Source organism: Sciurus carolinensis, chromosome 8 (assembly GCF_902686445.1).
Source record: "Sciurus carolinensis chromosome 8, mSciCar1.2, whole genome shotgun sequence".
NCBI classification, from domain to species: domain Eukaryota; kingdom Metazoa; phylum Chordata; class Mammalia; order Rodentia; family Sciuridae; genus Sciurus; species Sciurus carolinensis.
Genome location: NC_062220.1, coordinates 56,087,323 through 56,103,390, shown reverse-complemented (window position 1 = coordinate 56,103,390; position 16,068 = coordinate 56,087,323). Strand labels below are relative to the sequence as shown.

At 32.3% G+C, this 16,068-nt stretch overlaps 1 protein-coding gene across 1 annotated transcript; it reads left to right on the top strand.

Moving 5' to 3' along the window:
- Window positions 1-324: 324 nt before the first annotated feature.
- On the top strand, window positions 325-801 carry LOC124991681 (vesicle-associated membrane protein 3-like). Its single transcript, XM_047562419.1, has one exon. The coding sequence runs from the start codon at window positions 332-334 to the stop codon at window positions 641-643; it is 312 nt and encodes a 103-aa protein (XP_047418375.1). The 5' UTR covers window positions 325-331; the 3' UTR covers window positions 644-801.
- Window positions 802-16,068: the final 15,267 nt, after the last annotated feature.

Genomic DNA, 16,068 nt, shown 5'->3' with positions numbered 1-16,068 from the left:
GTCAGAGTCACAGTGAAAATTATTTCCCATTGTACATTTTTGGCTCTATTTGAATTTTTTTACCTTGTGTAATTTTTAAACTACTTTTCAAGGTTTTGCTTCCTTTCAGTTCCTTTTCCATTGTTAAAAAAAAAAAAAAAAGTCATATAAGCCTATTGTCTTGGTCTATAAAGCAATCCAGCTTTCAATCCATGGCCACTGGAAGTTGGACAATATCTTGTGGACAGACCAAGAAGATGAGAACTCAAATTGCGAATGAGGCGCCGCCCCGCCCACCTCCCGGCTTCTTCGGCCAGCTGCGCAGCTCGGCGGACCCTTGCCCGCCGCCAAAATGTCTGCAAGCGCCCCTGCAGGTTCCAGTGCTGCCACTGGCGGCAGTCGGAGAATTCAGCAGACACAGACCCAAGTGGTTGAGGTTGTGAACATAATGAGAGTCAATGTGGACAAGGTGTTAGAAAGAGACCAGAAGCTCTCTGAGCTAGATGACCGTGCAGATGCATTACAGGCAGGAGCTTCTCAATTTGAGACAAGTGCTGCCAAGTTGAAGAGAAAATATTGGTGGAAGAATTGCAAGATGTGGGCAATAGGGATCAGCGTTCTGGTCATTATCGTCGTCATCATCATTGTATGGAGTGTCTCTTAATGAAGAACTGGTGAAACTCAAGCCTGCTGTCCAGGAAACCTCTTCAAGACTTTTGACTTAGAACCTGCTATATTATCCAGCTTACCTACTGTTATTTGCAAAATGATTATTTTTGTTGGTTCATGTAAAGTTTGGTTTCTAGGCTGTGTGCCCTTGTTTTTTAATACTCGGAACCAGAGGGCCAGCCCGCCCACGCTTTGCACAGTGCCTTCACAGATCTACCTATGAGCAATAGAGGACATCTGGACTCCAGAGGGCTGTAATCTAGAATTAATGTTGTCACTCATTCATTGCCATTGACTCCAGTTAAGGGAATCCATTGCAAGTTCACTATCCTGGTCATTTGACATTATCTTTAGAGCCACATTTAAACCTTAGGGTAATCAGATTTCCAACTTGTGCCTTCCGGGAAGAACACTACTGCCTAATACTGATCTGTGACAATAACAGGCTGTGCCTTATTTTGATACTTTCTTGGTTCTCTGTAAGCCCTCTTCTTTTTGTAAGCACTACTGACTCTTGCTGTATTTAAAATAAGATACTGGTAAAGAATTTTTGCTCTTTTGTTAGATATGAAGATATTTACTTTCTTGTTATTGTTATATATCATTTGCTAAAATATTAATCAGAAATAACACCTTTAAAAAGTTTTTTATAAAAAAATAAATAAATAAAATTGCAAATAAGATGGAAACCTTGGAATAATGTGAAAAGTTAAATATATAAGACCTCTCGAGTATCATTTATTATTCTCTTCTTTATTTAGTCACAGATATTATATATACCTGGGCAAATGCCTCTGCCTCCTCATTCTGGTGAGCCAAGAGACAAACCATTAACCTGATAAATAGGGATATAATCATAATCTCCAAATCTCCAATGTTATGGAGAGACAGAAAATTTATGGACAAAGTGAAGATTTAAGAAACACGATGTGCTAAGATTTCATTTTTGATGACCATTGACTGGAATTACCCTGAATGACTCGACTGACAAGATGACTTAGGTTTTGAGAGATTTGTATTGTTAGGGAAATCCACGTATGTAAATCATCTACCTGATTCCCTCAAGGAACTGCAGGACTTAGACCACTACTCTTAACTACCATTTAGGTTACAAAGCCCTGTGCATGGAAGCAACGTGTTCCCTGGTGCCCTGGTGAGGGTGACAGTGAAGAACAACGGGCAAGGAAGGTGGGTCAAAGTAATAAATGTATGGCATTAGTAGAGAAGGAGGAGCTTGCAATTAATGCATTTTGTTTTTCAAAATAGAGTATTTACTGTTCTGTTTCTGTTTTTTCTAAAAATTCTCTGTTGGGTAAGATGGGTATGGTTATATTTAGAGTTAGAACACTGGCTTGGTACTGTAAGGACTCACATCTGGACTTAATTAAGAGACGTGCACTTTAGCTAGCGGCACTGGCTTTAGAACAGGATGACTTAAGAAGTGTGTCTTTGGGTTGTGCCCATAAGGGAGAGGATGAGACATTTCTATTCTAAGTGAACAATTATGTTAGGTGGAGTTATTCATCATATTGTACATCTGTGTATTAACTGGACAACTAGGAGCTAAAATTAAATAGATTTTTCTGATACTCTCATTTCCCCTCATTTAATATGTTAACAGTCAATTGCATTCTTAGTTTTTGGAAGTCCACATCTCTTCTACTGAGTGTAGTTATGGTAGGACCAGTGTCATACATGCCCTTTCCTTTTTGAAAAAGACAATTATATGTCCTAGGTCTGACTTATCATATTACACATTATTTTGACTCTTTTCTGGGATTTAACACACAGATGCTAAAGAGAAGAACTACACATTCCTCTAGTTCTGTTAGCTTTGCTAATAAAGGTGTAGAGTGAACATATTACTATCTCTTTCCAAATGAAGAAATCTTACCTAGGCTAACACTGAATTACTATCACAGAGCTGACAAAGACAGGAGACAAAGTGATGAACTTGCCTATGTCTCAAAGTCACTAAAAGTTATGTAGCCTCTGCATTATACTTGCTTTTAAATTTTTTTAAAAAAATTTTTACAGACTGCATTTTGATTCATTGTACACAAATGGGGTACATCATTTTGTTTCTATGGTTGTACATGATGTAGATTTGTACCATTTTTGTAATCATACATGTACACAGAGTAATGATGTCTGTTTCATTCCACCATTTTTCATACCCTGCTTCCCTCTCACTTCCCTCTACGTTAATCTAAAGTGCCTTCGTTCTTCTCTCACTCCCCACCTGCATTAAACTCCTATACAGTTCCACAGCAAAGGAAGAACTAATGAAAAATAGAAGACATGAATTAGAGGCAAGGTAGTTAAGTTGGTAGTTAAGGTGGAAACCTAACTCTAACTTGAGCTACATGTATCTTGTTAAGTTTATCATGGGATTTATAAAGTTATAGTCACAATGGAATTGTATTTTTTTAAGTATTTCAATTTGTCAGACTGTAAAATTCATGTCACTGTTATATGAATATCAACATTAATAAAAATAGATACATAACTTTATAATTAGATTGATATATGGTTTTTATAGAGTTTGGTTTTGACCTAAGAGTCAACCATAACTAGCAAGATATTGAACTATTTAATAACTAATGAACACTAAATTTTTTTAAAGAAATAATATACATGACTGCTTTTATAATCAAATCAGGTGCTTACATTAAGTGAGTAGAATATTCAAATCATGCAGTTACTATTATCACAGAACAGCAATTTTCTCTTTTTCTAGGAATTGAACACCATCTAATAACCTGCATAGAGAGGAGCACTCAGGAGGAAAAATAAATATATGTTCTGCTATATAAGAACATAATTATGTATTTTAGATTAAATCTCACATTGATATGAAAATCTATACTTATTGGTAGGTGTGCGAATTGAATATTAACTATATTAAGTCACTTAGACAAGTGAAAATAATTCAGTACCTTAAACACATCATGTTTTTCAAATGATATATTAAGGAAATAGATACTGTGTCTTAATAATGAATCACACTAAATGTCTTATATCTCCATTTTATTGCTTTTTCCATTTTCTCAGCTGAAATGACAAAATGAATTTTGCTGATTGATGTTTCGAGTGAGCTGCAATCAGGAGCACCCTGTACTCAATGAACAAGACTTGCATGCACTCAGAGCAAACAGGTGTGGGAGGAAAATGAAGATGACTCACTATTTATCTGAACTTCAAAAGACTGTCTTTTCCTTCACATGCCATCAACTTTATGTTATAAAATTGCACCTTCTTTCTAAACTGGATTGTAGACTGCTTAATTACATTGACTTGGGGTATAGTGGCAGAAAGGGAAGAATATACATTAAATATTTTTGAGTATGCTATTAGTGGGAGGAAAGAGACTACTTTCTTAAGTACTGAAATTGGTAGGTTTTAGAATTAATTGTTGAATGATAAATTCCCATGGGTTTCAAAAGTAAAAAAAAAAAAAAAGAATTTCAAATTAAAAATAGTATGCCTATTAGCTGATTTAATATGACCTAAGGTTATTTTTAATTCAGTGTGCATACTTTCAATGGTTGGTTCATAAACTGTTAGAGGATATTTACCTATTACCTCATTAATTGTCTATATGAAGTTATCAAGTAAAATATGAATTTTTATAAAATGGATATTCCTAAGGAAATCTGATATCAATTTCCTTTCATTCTGCCCTTTCTAATACTCTCTAACTATATAATTGACTCTATAAGTTGTTCATAAATAATAAACAGGACTTTACAAATTTTTGGAGTTTCATTTATGCACTTCTATGAAGACTTTAAGTCTCTCATGGTTGATAATGATAAACAATAGAGTTTGTGCTGCTTGCATATTAGAGACATAGTAATGCAGAATGAACTGTTCAATGTCACGGTTCTAGCTAGTGCTGTTCTCTTTCACTGTAGAGAAGCCAAAAATGAAAGAGTAAGATTGCCTCAAGGGAATTTTAGCAGAATGAAATAATGAAGGTTTTGTGTTTGTTTGTTTGCCTACCGAAAAATTATACCTTTCAATGATGCAAGGTTTCTTGGAGTATTCTTGCATGTGAATTTGTAGAGATGTTAGATAGCCTCTCTAGGATATTTTAAATTTAACTTCTGGGAAATAGGTCAAATAAACTTTGGAGGACCCTTTCAGATTCTTGAGTCTGCGATTCTGTGATACTAGCAAGTACGACTATGGATTTGACGTGGATGTTTTAGCCAAGTCCTGTGAGCCAAGATAGTCATCTGGTTTTAATGAGCCCCTTTTGAAATGTAAAAATTTTAATGTTTTGCTTGGGGGTATTATAGTTTTAATTATTTGTATTTGACATGTGTTGAGCAGCAACTAAGCACCAGTAATTGCCCAATACCCATTGGCCATACTGCTGGCCTAATATATGTTGAAGTGTGAAATACCAGCATCTTTCAGGTAGGATCAAGATAAAAAAATTATGGGTAGGTGACTTTTGGTACATATTCTATATTCTTCAAAAATAAAAAAAAAATAATCTGAATCATGTAGCTTTAAATTGAGAGATTATAAATATTTAATCATAACCAGATGTTTTAAATCTCCACTAACTAAAGACAAAAAGAGAAATAGATTAGATTACATCAGTTAAAGATAAATACTTTGTTGAAATAGAGTAAATTAGTACCTAAACTTTTTAAAGTTCAAGGAACTGGTTTTAAGTGTCAGAATGCTTTGTAGATGTCCACATGGTATTACTGAGAATTTTAGCAAGCTCTAATCAGAAAAACATGTAACAATCAAACTATTATGAGGTCAGTGACATTTTTAAATAAATGTATATGTTCAAAATTATAATATTATATAGGGACATTTGAAAATAAATAAGTATGAATATAAGAAGGACTATCTATTGAATTATAAAGATTGATTTATATAAATTTATTTATGTAAATAAATTTAATGGATAGTAATGGATTTTAGGATCCCTTATTACTCTAAGAATTCCTTGAAGCTTCCTTCATCTTGATAGAATCAAACAAATTATTACAAATTAATCTAACACAAATTTATAATTTAAAGAAAAAAGTCAGCATTCTTACTTTAGATATACATATAAAACCATAAAAAATGATTAATGACTAAAAAACAATGCCTATACCCCTAAATATATTGAATATATATAACAGAAATGGTTTATTTTTTCTGTTATGATAAGACAGCATATGCACTGCTAACCTACATTAGATGAAAATGTAGACACTTCTAAGTCCAAATAAGGGAAAATTATACAGATTTATTTCTAAGATATGCCTTCATTATTTTTAGTAGGTGCAAAGTGATTTTTTGAAATTAATCTTATCTTTTACTATGAATATTGCTAACCAAAAATGCTTAGATAAAGTAAATATGCTCTTAAGAAACTGAATTTAAAAGGTTGGAAATGTGGCTTAATGGTAGAACATTTGCCTAGCATGCTTAAGGCCTAGATTTGGTCTCCAGTACAACAAAAATAAATAAATAAATTACTGCGTGGAACTAAACTGTTAAGAAAGAAAGATCTATTTACTTTTGTATGAATTTATTTTGCAGTAAGGATAATATTTTTCATATATAAACCACATCTTCCACTGGTTTCACTCATAAGAAAAATAATGAGTGGAATTCCCAAGTATGAACTTAGCAGTACTATTGTCAAATAAGTTGTTGCTTAACAAGGTGGTAGTGCTGTAATGTTAGCTTTAAAGCAGACATGAGTATAGTTACATGGAGTGTGATGCCAGTTCTTTAAAACGAGAACAGTGTTCAAAATTTTCGTATTTATGAATTCAAGTATATCAGTTTTCATAGCATTTTACACCATTTCTAACAATATTTTAAGATCTGATATGAGAATACAAGGGAAAACTCTGAATGATTGTTGAATTCATATAGGTAAATTATATGATATATTATTGAGACTACACTTAGTTTCATCTACCTCCTCCAGCAAAGAAGGAACAATTTGGCTATGTTATATAGTCAGTGCTAAGATCATTACAAAATTGACTGCATTTGACTCTAGATCACTTTGGGTAATGGGGACATTTTTAACAATATTAGTTATTCCGATCCATGTATTTCCACTTGTATGTATTATCTTCAATGTCTTTCATCAATGTGTATAGTTTTCAGTGTGCAAATCTGCCACCTTCTTTATTATTTATTTATTTTAAATATTTTTTAGTTGTCAATGGGCCTTTATTTTATTCATTTATTTGTTTCTGAAAGATTTTATTCAACTGTTATTTAATATTGTTTTCAGACACTCTACTTAATCCAGGAATAAAGTGATAAGCAAGATAGAGGTCTGAAGCTAAGAGTTCATGCACACTCTTAGTAATGTATCCAAAAAAAAAACAAAGAAAGAAGAAAAATTTCCTATATTTCTAGGTTATTTTTTGTTTGTTTTCTTTTTGCAATATACATAGCATTTTCCTTATTAATTTATTTACTTAAAATGATGTAAAACTTTGATGTGGGTTATAGAGGTTTTTTGCAAACTATTAATAGGAAAAAATTAATTACTAGATAGTTAATTTATGGAATGGTTTTTGGCTACATTTTATAATATTTAATTCTCATATATTTTTGTTATTAGTTTTAACATAATTTAATAGGCTTTTTGATATATTTTATGAGCAGCTAATTATATGATTCTCCTTTCGCTTATATATTATTATTTTAATTTGTTTGTAAGTCAAATATTTTGTTGTGTGTTACATTAAGTAATAACCCAAGTTCATTCATGCCATTTTATATGCAGTCTACTAAGCACTAAGTTTATTTACCAGGAAATTATCCATTTTGGTGCCTTCCATCATCATCTTCACCTTCTTGGAGTTGGCAGTCCTGTAGGCGTGTGTTAGGGCCACTTGCCCAACTGTACCAGTGGTTCCCTTTCATTTCCTTTCCCTGATTCAGCAGCAAGCATGGGTTATAGGACGGTCACCAATCTTCTAGACAAAAAATAGCTGAATGAGAGTAAATGTTTCCTCTACTTTAGTCATCTGGGACTCCTCTCTGTGGTCAGTACCTGTATGGAAAAAGAACAAAAAAAGTATTTTGGTTGATAACAGTCCTTCAAATATACTCTATTTCAAAGAACACCAAACCACAAAGATGGTTCCAGTCAGACATCCAAATGTTTACTCTGAGTCAGAGAGTAGCTATCACACATTGTGGCGAGGAATTCCCTAAGTAAGTACCCGAGTTTTCTATAGACACCAAAATTTCTTTGGCATGGATTTGAGTGGCTAAGTTTTATTTAGTTTGCTGACATTTTAACTTTATTCAATGACTTTTGACCACTTTGTGTAGGTCATGGAGCTATTTCTCCAATAGATACAAAGGAGAATAGGGCAGAGTTTTCATAGTGATGTATTTCATAGACATCTAATAAATTTAAGAAAATATAAAAATACTTAAACCACTAGACAGATTATAATTAGCAACATCAAATGGTGTATGGACAATTGAGAGGAAAAATGATCACTTCTGTTAGGAAATATCAAAAGGGCATGGCAAAAATAATAATACTGATTCTGTGCTATATGAAGTTGCAGGATTTCAACAGCTGGGGAGATGGTAATATTTAGGGAAAAGAAACTTTTTCAGCAACTATTTCAGGAAGAGATGCAACCCAGTTGGATTAATCTATTGTTCCAAATTAGCAAATTATTAGGACTGAATCCTAAAAACTGTGTTGAGCTTTGATTTTAGATGCCAATTTGAGAAACTTGTATTAAATTTGGTAACATTTTTATTATCATAATATTATTTGAATGAGATTTAGAAAATCTTGAGTAGAATTGAGTCAGGGATAACTAATGAAATGAGATTAGTGAGGAGATGAGAGATAAAGGACACAACACAAGGTAGACAAAAAAGAAGGAAACAATGAGTATGTTGACAAAGTAGAATTATGTAACCTAACTGGTTATGGAAGACATTGACAAGTGGCCACTATAATTTTCTATTATTTTGTGTTTAGTCTAGTACAATGAGATCTCACAGAGTAGGGAGAGGTGAACACACTTGGCTTTTACCCCACAAGTTTGTAGTAACAAATTCCTATAGGCAATTTATCTAGGAGACAGTTGAAAATAGGGAGCTGAAGTCCAGAGAGGACTAAAATATCATTCAGTTGGAAGTAACTATGAAGTTGATGAACAGCAGGCTGATGGACTTTATTTTCATGACAATGTTAGAGGGAGTTTAATGTGTACCATGAATAGTTTTAGGTCACATGTATTATTAGTGAACTCACCTCAATTTTGCTTCATGTTTCACTCTAGTTGACAAGTGTGGGTGTGCACATGTGGGGGTAGATGGTGTCATCCATATCCATTTGCTTTTTCTTTCTATCCTTCATTTGTTACCTAAATAATTGTAAATCACTATATGCTTAACAATATGCTAATTATTATAATTTTTAATTTTTTTTATTTTCACCTTTTTTTAAAATTTATTTTTAGTGTAAACAAATGGGATACATCTTGTTTCTCTGTACATGAAGTAGACGCATACCATTTGTGTAATCATACATTTACCTAGGGTCATAGTTTTTATTCATTATTTTTTTTTCTTTCCTTCCCCCTACCCCTCACACCCCTCTTTTCCCTCTATATAGCCCCTCCTTCCTCCATTCTTGCCCCCCTCCCACTCCCTATTATGTGTCATGATCCGCTTATCAGCGATTTCATTCGTCCTTTGGTTTTTTGAGATTGGCTTATCTCACTTAGCATGATATTCTCCAATTTCATCCATTTGCCTGCAAATGCCATAATTTTATTATATTTTATGGCTGAGTAATATTCCATTGTGTATATACACAATACACACACACACACACACACACACACACACACACATATATATATATATATATATATATATATATGTATGTATATATAACACTTTCTTTATCCATTCATCCATTGAAGGGCATCTAGGTTGGTTCCACAATCTGGCTATTGTGAATTGAGCAACTATGAACATTGTTGTGGCTATATCTCTGTAGTATGCTGATTTTAAGTTCTTTGAGTATAGGCCAAGGAGTGGGATAGCTGGCTCAAATGGTGATTCCATTCCAAGTTTTTCACACTGCTTTCCAGAGTATCTGCACTAATTTGTAGCCCCACCAGCTATGTATGAGTGTACCTTTTTCCCCACATCCTCGCCAACACCTATTGTTGCTAGTATTCTTGATAATTGCCATTCTAATTGGGGTGAGATAGAATCTTAGGGTAGTTTTGATTTGCATTAAGTGCTATACAGATTCAATGCAATTCCAATTAAAATACCAAGAATAAACCTTACAGAAATAGAGCAAGCAATCATGAAAATCATCTGGAAGAATAAGAAACCCAGAATAACTAAAGCAATCCTTAGCAGGAAGAGTGAAGCAGGGGTTATCGCAATACCAGACCTTCAACTATACTACAAAGCAATAGTAACAAAAACAGCATGGTATTGGCACCAAAATAGACAGGTAGATCAATGGTAGAGAATAGAGGACACGGACACAAACCCAAGTAAATACAATTTTCTCTAACTAGACAAAGGTGCCAAAGATATGCAATGGAGAAAAGATAGACTCTTCAACAAATGGTGCTGGGAAAATTGGAAATCCATATGCAACAGGATGAAATTAAACCCCTATCTCTCACCCTGCACAAAACTCAACTCAAAATGGATCAAGGATCTTGGAATCAGACCAGAGACCCTGAATCTTACAGAAGAAAATGTAGGTCCAAATCTTCAACATTTCAGCTTAGGATCAGACTTCCTTAACAAGACTCCCATAGCACAAGAAATAAAAGCAAGAATCAATAACTGGGATAGATTCAAACTAAAAAGCTTTCTCTCAGCAAAGGAAACTATCAGCAATGTGAAGAGAAAACCTACAGAGTGGGAGAAAATCTTTGCCACTCATACTTCAGATAGAGCACTAATTTCCAGAATATATAAAGAACTCAAAAAACTCTACACCAAGAATACAAATAACCCAATCAACAAATGGGCTAAGGAAATGAACAGACACTTCACAGAAGAAGATCTACAAGCAATCAACAGATATATGCAAAAATGTTGAACATCTTTAGTAATAATTATTGTAATTTAAAGATGAATGAAATAGAGTTCTTTCCCTCATGGTGTTAAGCTTCATTGAGGAAAAGGATACAACTGGTAATTGACATCTTGTTTTAGAGTCACAAATTCAAAATTCCTATTTATGTTGATCACTTTGCAGTACAAGATTCACTTAGAAATTGGGAATAAGAAAAATAAGAATCATACTTTGGCAACAGTTGCTTTTCTGTGAAAAATTCTTTTTTTTTTTCAGTTTGGTCTAGCAAATACTTTGGAGGATGTTACCTGTGGTTTATAAAACAATTGATGTTTTATTCTATTGTAGATATTATTCCTGGTTCTTGGGCTTAATTTATTTTTCTCTAAATTTGTTTCAATATGACACATCTAGACTTTTAAAATTTGAAATGTGGATGTTAACTTTGAGGTTACTTTTATTCCTTGTCTTCTCTTCTCCATCTTTCCCTTGCCTTTCTTTTCCATCTCTTTTGTCTTCTTCTAAAATTGAATCAGAATAGTGAGACTTTGCCTATATGAGCAACCATACTGTTAATGTGGTCCTAATAGCAATTGCAAGTGTGTTGGTTAACTTAAAACAGTCTCCATGGATAACTATTATTGGATGAACTACAGAGAGATGCTGTACCTAAGTCATTCAATTATTTTTCACCAAATATTCCTAATTCTAACAAGCTTGTTTCTACAGGACTGACACCCAAACAATATTAGCAATACTACAACAAATTCTTAACAAGAGTTGTTTTCTAGTTCTGGGATTACAAATTTTAACTACTTTTTAAGTAATCTTAAGTGTTTGAAAACTTTAAGAATTTTATTTTGACTTTTAAAATGTACATTATTTGTTAGTGTTAAAATTTAATTTCTTCTTTATTATAGAAATGAATATTAATAACAATAATATAAAATTACTTTGGGGGCATTATCTCTACCTGGAAAGCAAGACAATGTCTAAAATATGAAGTTAAGTTTTCTGTTCTGTTTTGTCACCTTTAGGTAACTATGATTATGCAAACATGAGCAAAATATTGGTTCCTTAAAATACAGAGGAGAGCACTAAATAACATAAAGAATTATATGTGAGTGTTTTGAGATAGGCTTATTCAAGGGATTAGTGCTTAACAGGATCTGTCTCCCCTATGATCTAATAAAATTGTTTAGAAATCATTCCTAAGTTGGTGATTTTATTTTTACTATAATGTTTAAACAAAGGCATTTGAGTTGATCCCATCCCAAATTTGAAATAGCCAAAAAGATTTCCCTTGACTTTTCCAATGTGGAGTAATTCTGAATAAATGTAAAATGTCATTTATCTATAAATATCTTGGATAAGATGTAATATATTTAAATTAAGAATCTCCAAACATTTTATGAATAAATTAGCATTTTATACCTCCATGCTTTAACTTTTCCTCATGCTAAGATCAAAGCTTTTGAAAATATAATAGTCTCTTTTTGCTGGATTTATTTTTTAATCCTGATTTCCCATTTGCCCATTGGGAATACAGTCCACAGATTTTTTTTTTTCCTTAGTGCAACCAAACAAACAAACAAAACAAAAAAAATCTTTAGATCTTTGGATTTCCTTATTTAGCCAAGGAAAATATTGACTATGAATATCAAATGCTGAAGTAAAATTCCATGATTTTGTATTAAACTATTGTCCTTTCTTTGACTTTTCTGTTTTAAAATTGCTAAAGTTTATTTTAAAAAGTCTCTCCTGAAAAACCAGCAATTTTGCTTTAAACAAAAGTTCTGATTTTATTTCATTGCTTCATTGTAATTATACACAGCATAATGTTTTAAAGTATATAAGCCTAGTGTAATGTTTAAATCTAGCTAATTAACATATGCATTACCTCACATAATCATCCTTTTGTTGTGAAAACACTTCATATTCACTCTCAGCATTTTTCAAGAATATATCACCTTTAGCTGTAGTCACGATGCTATACAATAGGTCTTTGAAATATCTCTAACTGTGATTTTGTATTCTTTGACCCACAACTTCCTAATCTACCTTCTTCAACTTTCCCAATCTCTGGTAACCGCTGTTGTATTTTCTACTCCTGTGAGTTCAACATTTTAGAGTCCACATATGCACAAGATCCTGTGGTGTCTGTCTTTTTGAGTCAGGCTTAATTCACTGAACATAGCATTCTCCAGGTTCATCCATATGGTTACAAATGACAAGATTTCTTCGTAGTTTATGGCTGAACAGTACCCCATTGTGTATGTACATCACATTTTCTTCCCATGTTCATCTGTTGGTGTATGTTTAGTTTGCTTTCATATCTTGGTGAACAGGGATACCACATGAGTATAAGGCTGTCTCTTGAACATACCTATTTCTTCTGCTTTGGATATATTTCTAGTAGTGTGTTTGTTGGGTCATATATTGGTTCCATTTTTAATTTTTTGAAGAACCTCTATACTATTTCCCAAAATTTTTAATTTAATACTCTCTTTTTCAGAATTATAAATTGAGTTTTGATGATACTCTTACACTATAATATCAGTGTATCAAAGTGTCAAAACTTGTTAAATAAAATAATGGAGTTTTTAAAATTCCAAATGTTTACCTACCAAAATGTGATAGAATAAATATATTACTGAAAACAATCAGATCTTATTAAAATGATACCTCCATGGAAACTGGAAACTGGATATTTTATACCTTTCTTGTAAAATTTGCTATATTAGTTTGTCAGAGTTACAATAACAAATTGCCATAGTATGGGTGTCTCAAAAAAACAGAAATGTACTTTCAAGCATTCTGAAGACAAAAAGCCCAAGTTGAAAGTATCAGGAAGGTTATTCTCTTCTGAGGACTCTCTGCTTACCTTGTCGGTAGATGTCTTCTCTGTGTATTCACTTGGTCTTCCCTCTATGTGTACCTGTACCCAGATTTCCTCTGCTTTTAAAAATCCCAGTCATAGTGGATTAGAGTCCATCTTAAAAATACTGTTCAAACTTTATTTTCTCATTAAGAACCCTGTCTCCCAAAACAGTCACCTTTTGAAGGACTGGAATTTGGATTCAACATATTAACTTAGGTTGTTAAAATACAGCCCATAACAAAAACAATCGAATTTTAAATGACTCTTTTAAAATATTATCTTATATATTTTATTTGAAAATTAAATATAAGAATTGGGAAATTGTCAATGTGCATCAATCCAGAATGAGTAAAATCTTTCAGAAATGAAACATTTTCTTCTTTAAATACTTTAAATGAGATTTTAAATGAGAAATCTTCACTTATCTAGTATTTTAAGCACCTAGTATACTAAATTCATTGGTAATTTTGGAGAAGACGAAGGTGAATAAGATATTGGCCTTGTCCTGGTAATGTCTTTTCAATATTTGGAGGTGAAGGAAGAAAGTGTATTATTTTAAGGATAAAATGACTACTTTCCCCTGAAAATTATTCTTAGACATAAAAATAGTAATTTATATAAAAAACAATTTTCTACTATTAGTTATCTATTTTTTCTCATTGTAATTGTTTTAGCACTGTCAAACTGGGTTGTTTGAATTATGTAGAAATTAAATTATTTATTACATTTCTGTTCTATATTTTTTGTTCCAATTTAATTCTGCAACACTTAAATACCTAGCTTAAAGAGAAAGAAAATTACCTATATGGGACTGGATAGTAACTAAGTTAAAAATAATATTGCTAAAATGCTTACAAAAGTCAAAGAAAAACTTGTATGATCTATTTCTCATTTTGAAACTTCATGGTTGACTTTTACATTAATAATGGTTAAGACCTGAGTTCATTTATCTTACTTTTTTCCTAAAATGTTTGTATTATAAATGATCTTTAGTGGAGACAGAAAAGTGAAGAAAATATGTATCAATTTAAGATAATTAGTATGTGGTTGTGCATTTAACTTTATCCAATACAGATTATTTCTTCTAGGAATTGATCAATCACCTTCATACTGTTGCAATACCTTTTATTATTTACTGACATATTTCATTAATATTTATATTAAAATAGTTTTTAATCAAAGTAATTTGTACAACATAATTTCAGCCATAAATCCATGTTCTCTCTTCCTACAGAATATAGATTCTACTTACAACCATTGTATCTGGATTTCAGGTTCAGCAAATATAAAGTAAAGGTAAAAAAAGTAAGAGCTTAGAAGGGCTAGAAATACAGTGGACTTTTCTGATAGCAAATATTGGTAACCAGTTATTAAATTCTTTTATTTTGTGACTGAATATCACACTAAATAATATCTGACAGTGGGAGTCATGTAGCTAACTTTAAAATACATTTAATTATAGTCAGTGCATCAGAACATTTTAAGTTGAGTTCATCTGTCTGACAAAGTAAGTGGAATATAAAACAATGTAAAAAAAGATTGGCCATCGTCTTCATAGATTAGAAGGACTCAAAAGAATAAATGTTCTAGTTTATCAATTTGGTGACTTTTTTACTTATTAACATAAACTTCCCATCATTTTCTGCTATTCTTGCTGTTAAACATATGGAGATTAAAAATTAAAATGTTCTTCAGCTACAGTTCCTTCCCTCCCCCACTCCCTCCTTCATCCTTCCTTCCTTCTCTCTTTGTTGTTTTTTAGTACCAGTCATAGTAGACATTAGGATATTACATAAGTTTTCTCAGATACTGTTTGTCAATTCTAAAACTATCATTTGGTTCTTTTTGCTTTCCTTATCTTTTGAGACTTTTGGTTTGTTCATTTAAACCATATTTTACTTTCTGTCTATGAACATAACTATAACATCTGTTTGATCATCCTTTACTAATTGCAAAATCTGAATGGTCTTAGGTTGATTTCCTTTCTTCTCAATTATAGATCAAATTTTTAGTGTGTTCTCAACACTGTGGATAAAGATACTGTAAAAAATTCCAATTTGGGTTCTATTCCTACAATGTTTATTGGTCTTTGGAACAGCAAATAGTTAAACCAACTGAACTCAAATTCAAAACTTTCCTGAGATAGCAGAAGTCTGTTTGACTCTTAGCCTTTGCTGGATGTTTTGGAGACTGTCACATGCATATAAAATTCAGCAGTCAGCTAGAGATTTGGAGAGATCATGTGCAGAATTTGAGGTTCTTCCTCCCATGGGATTTCTGTCTAGTTGGTGAAAGCCACCAAACTCTTTCCTATAGTTCTTCAAGCCAGAAAACTGTAAGTTTCTATCTAACATTTTGTTACTTCACATGCAGGAAATTGCACTTGCTTTCAGGATAAAAGCAATACATATTTTTTAAAAATGATAAGCACATCTAATGGTATTTCTATCTTCCAAATGGT

Excerpts from the sequence above, each read along its gene's own strand:
- LOC124991681 (XM_047562419.1), top strand. The coding sequence starts at position 332 with ATGTCTGCAAGCGCCCCTGCAGGTTCCAGTGCTGCCACTGGCGGCAGT.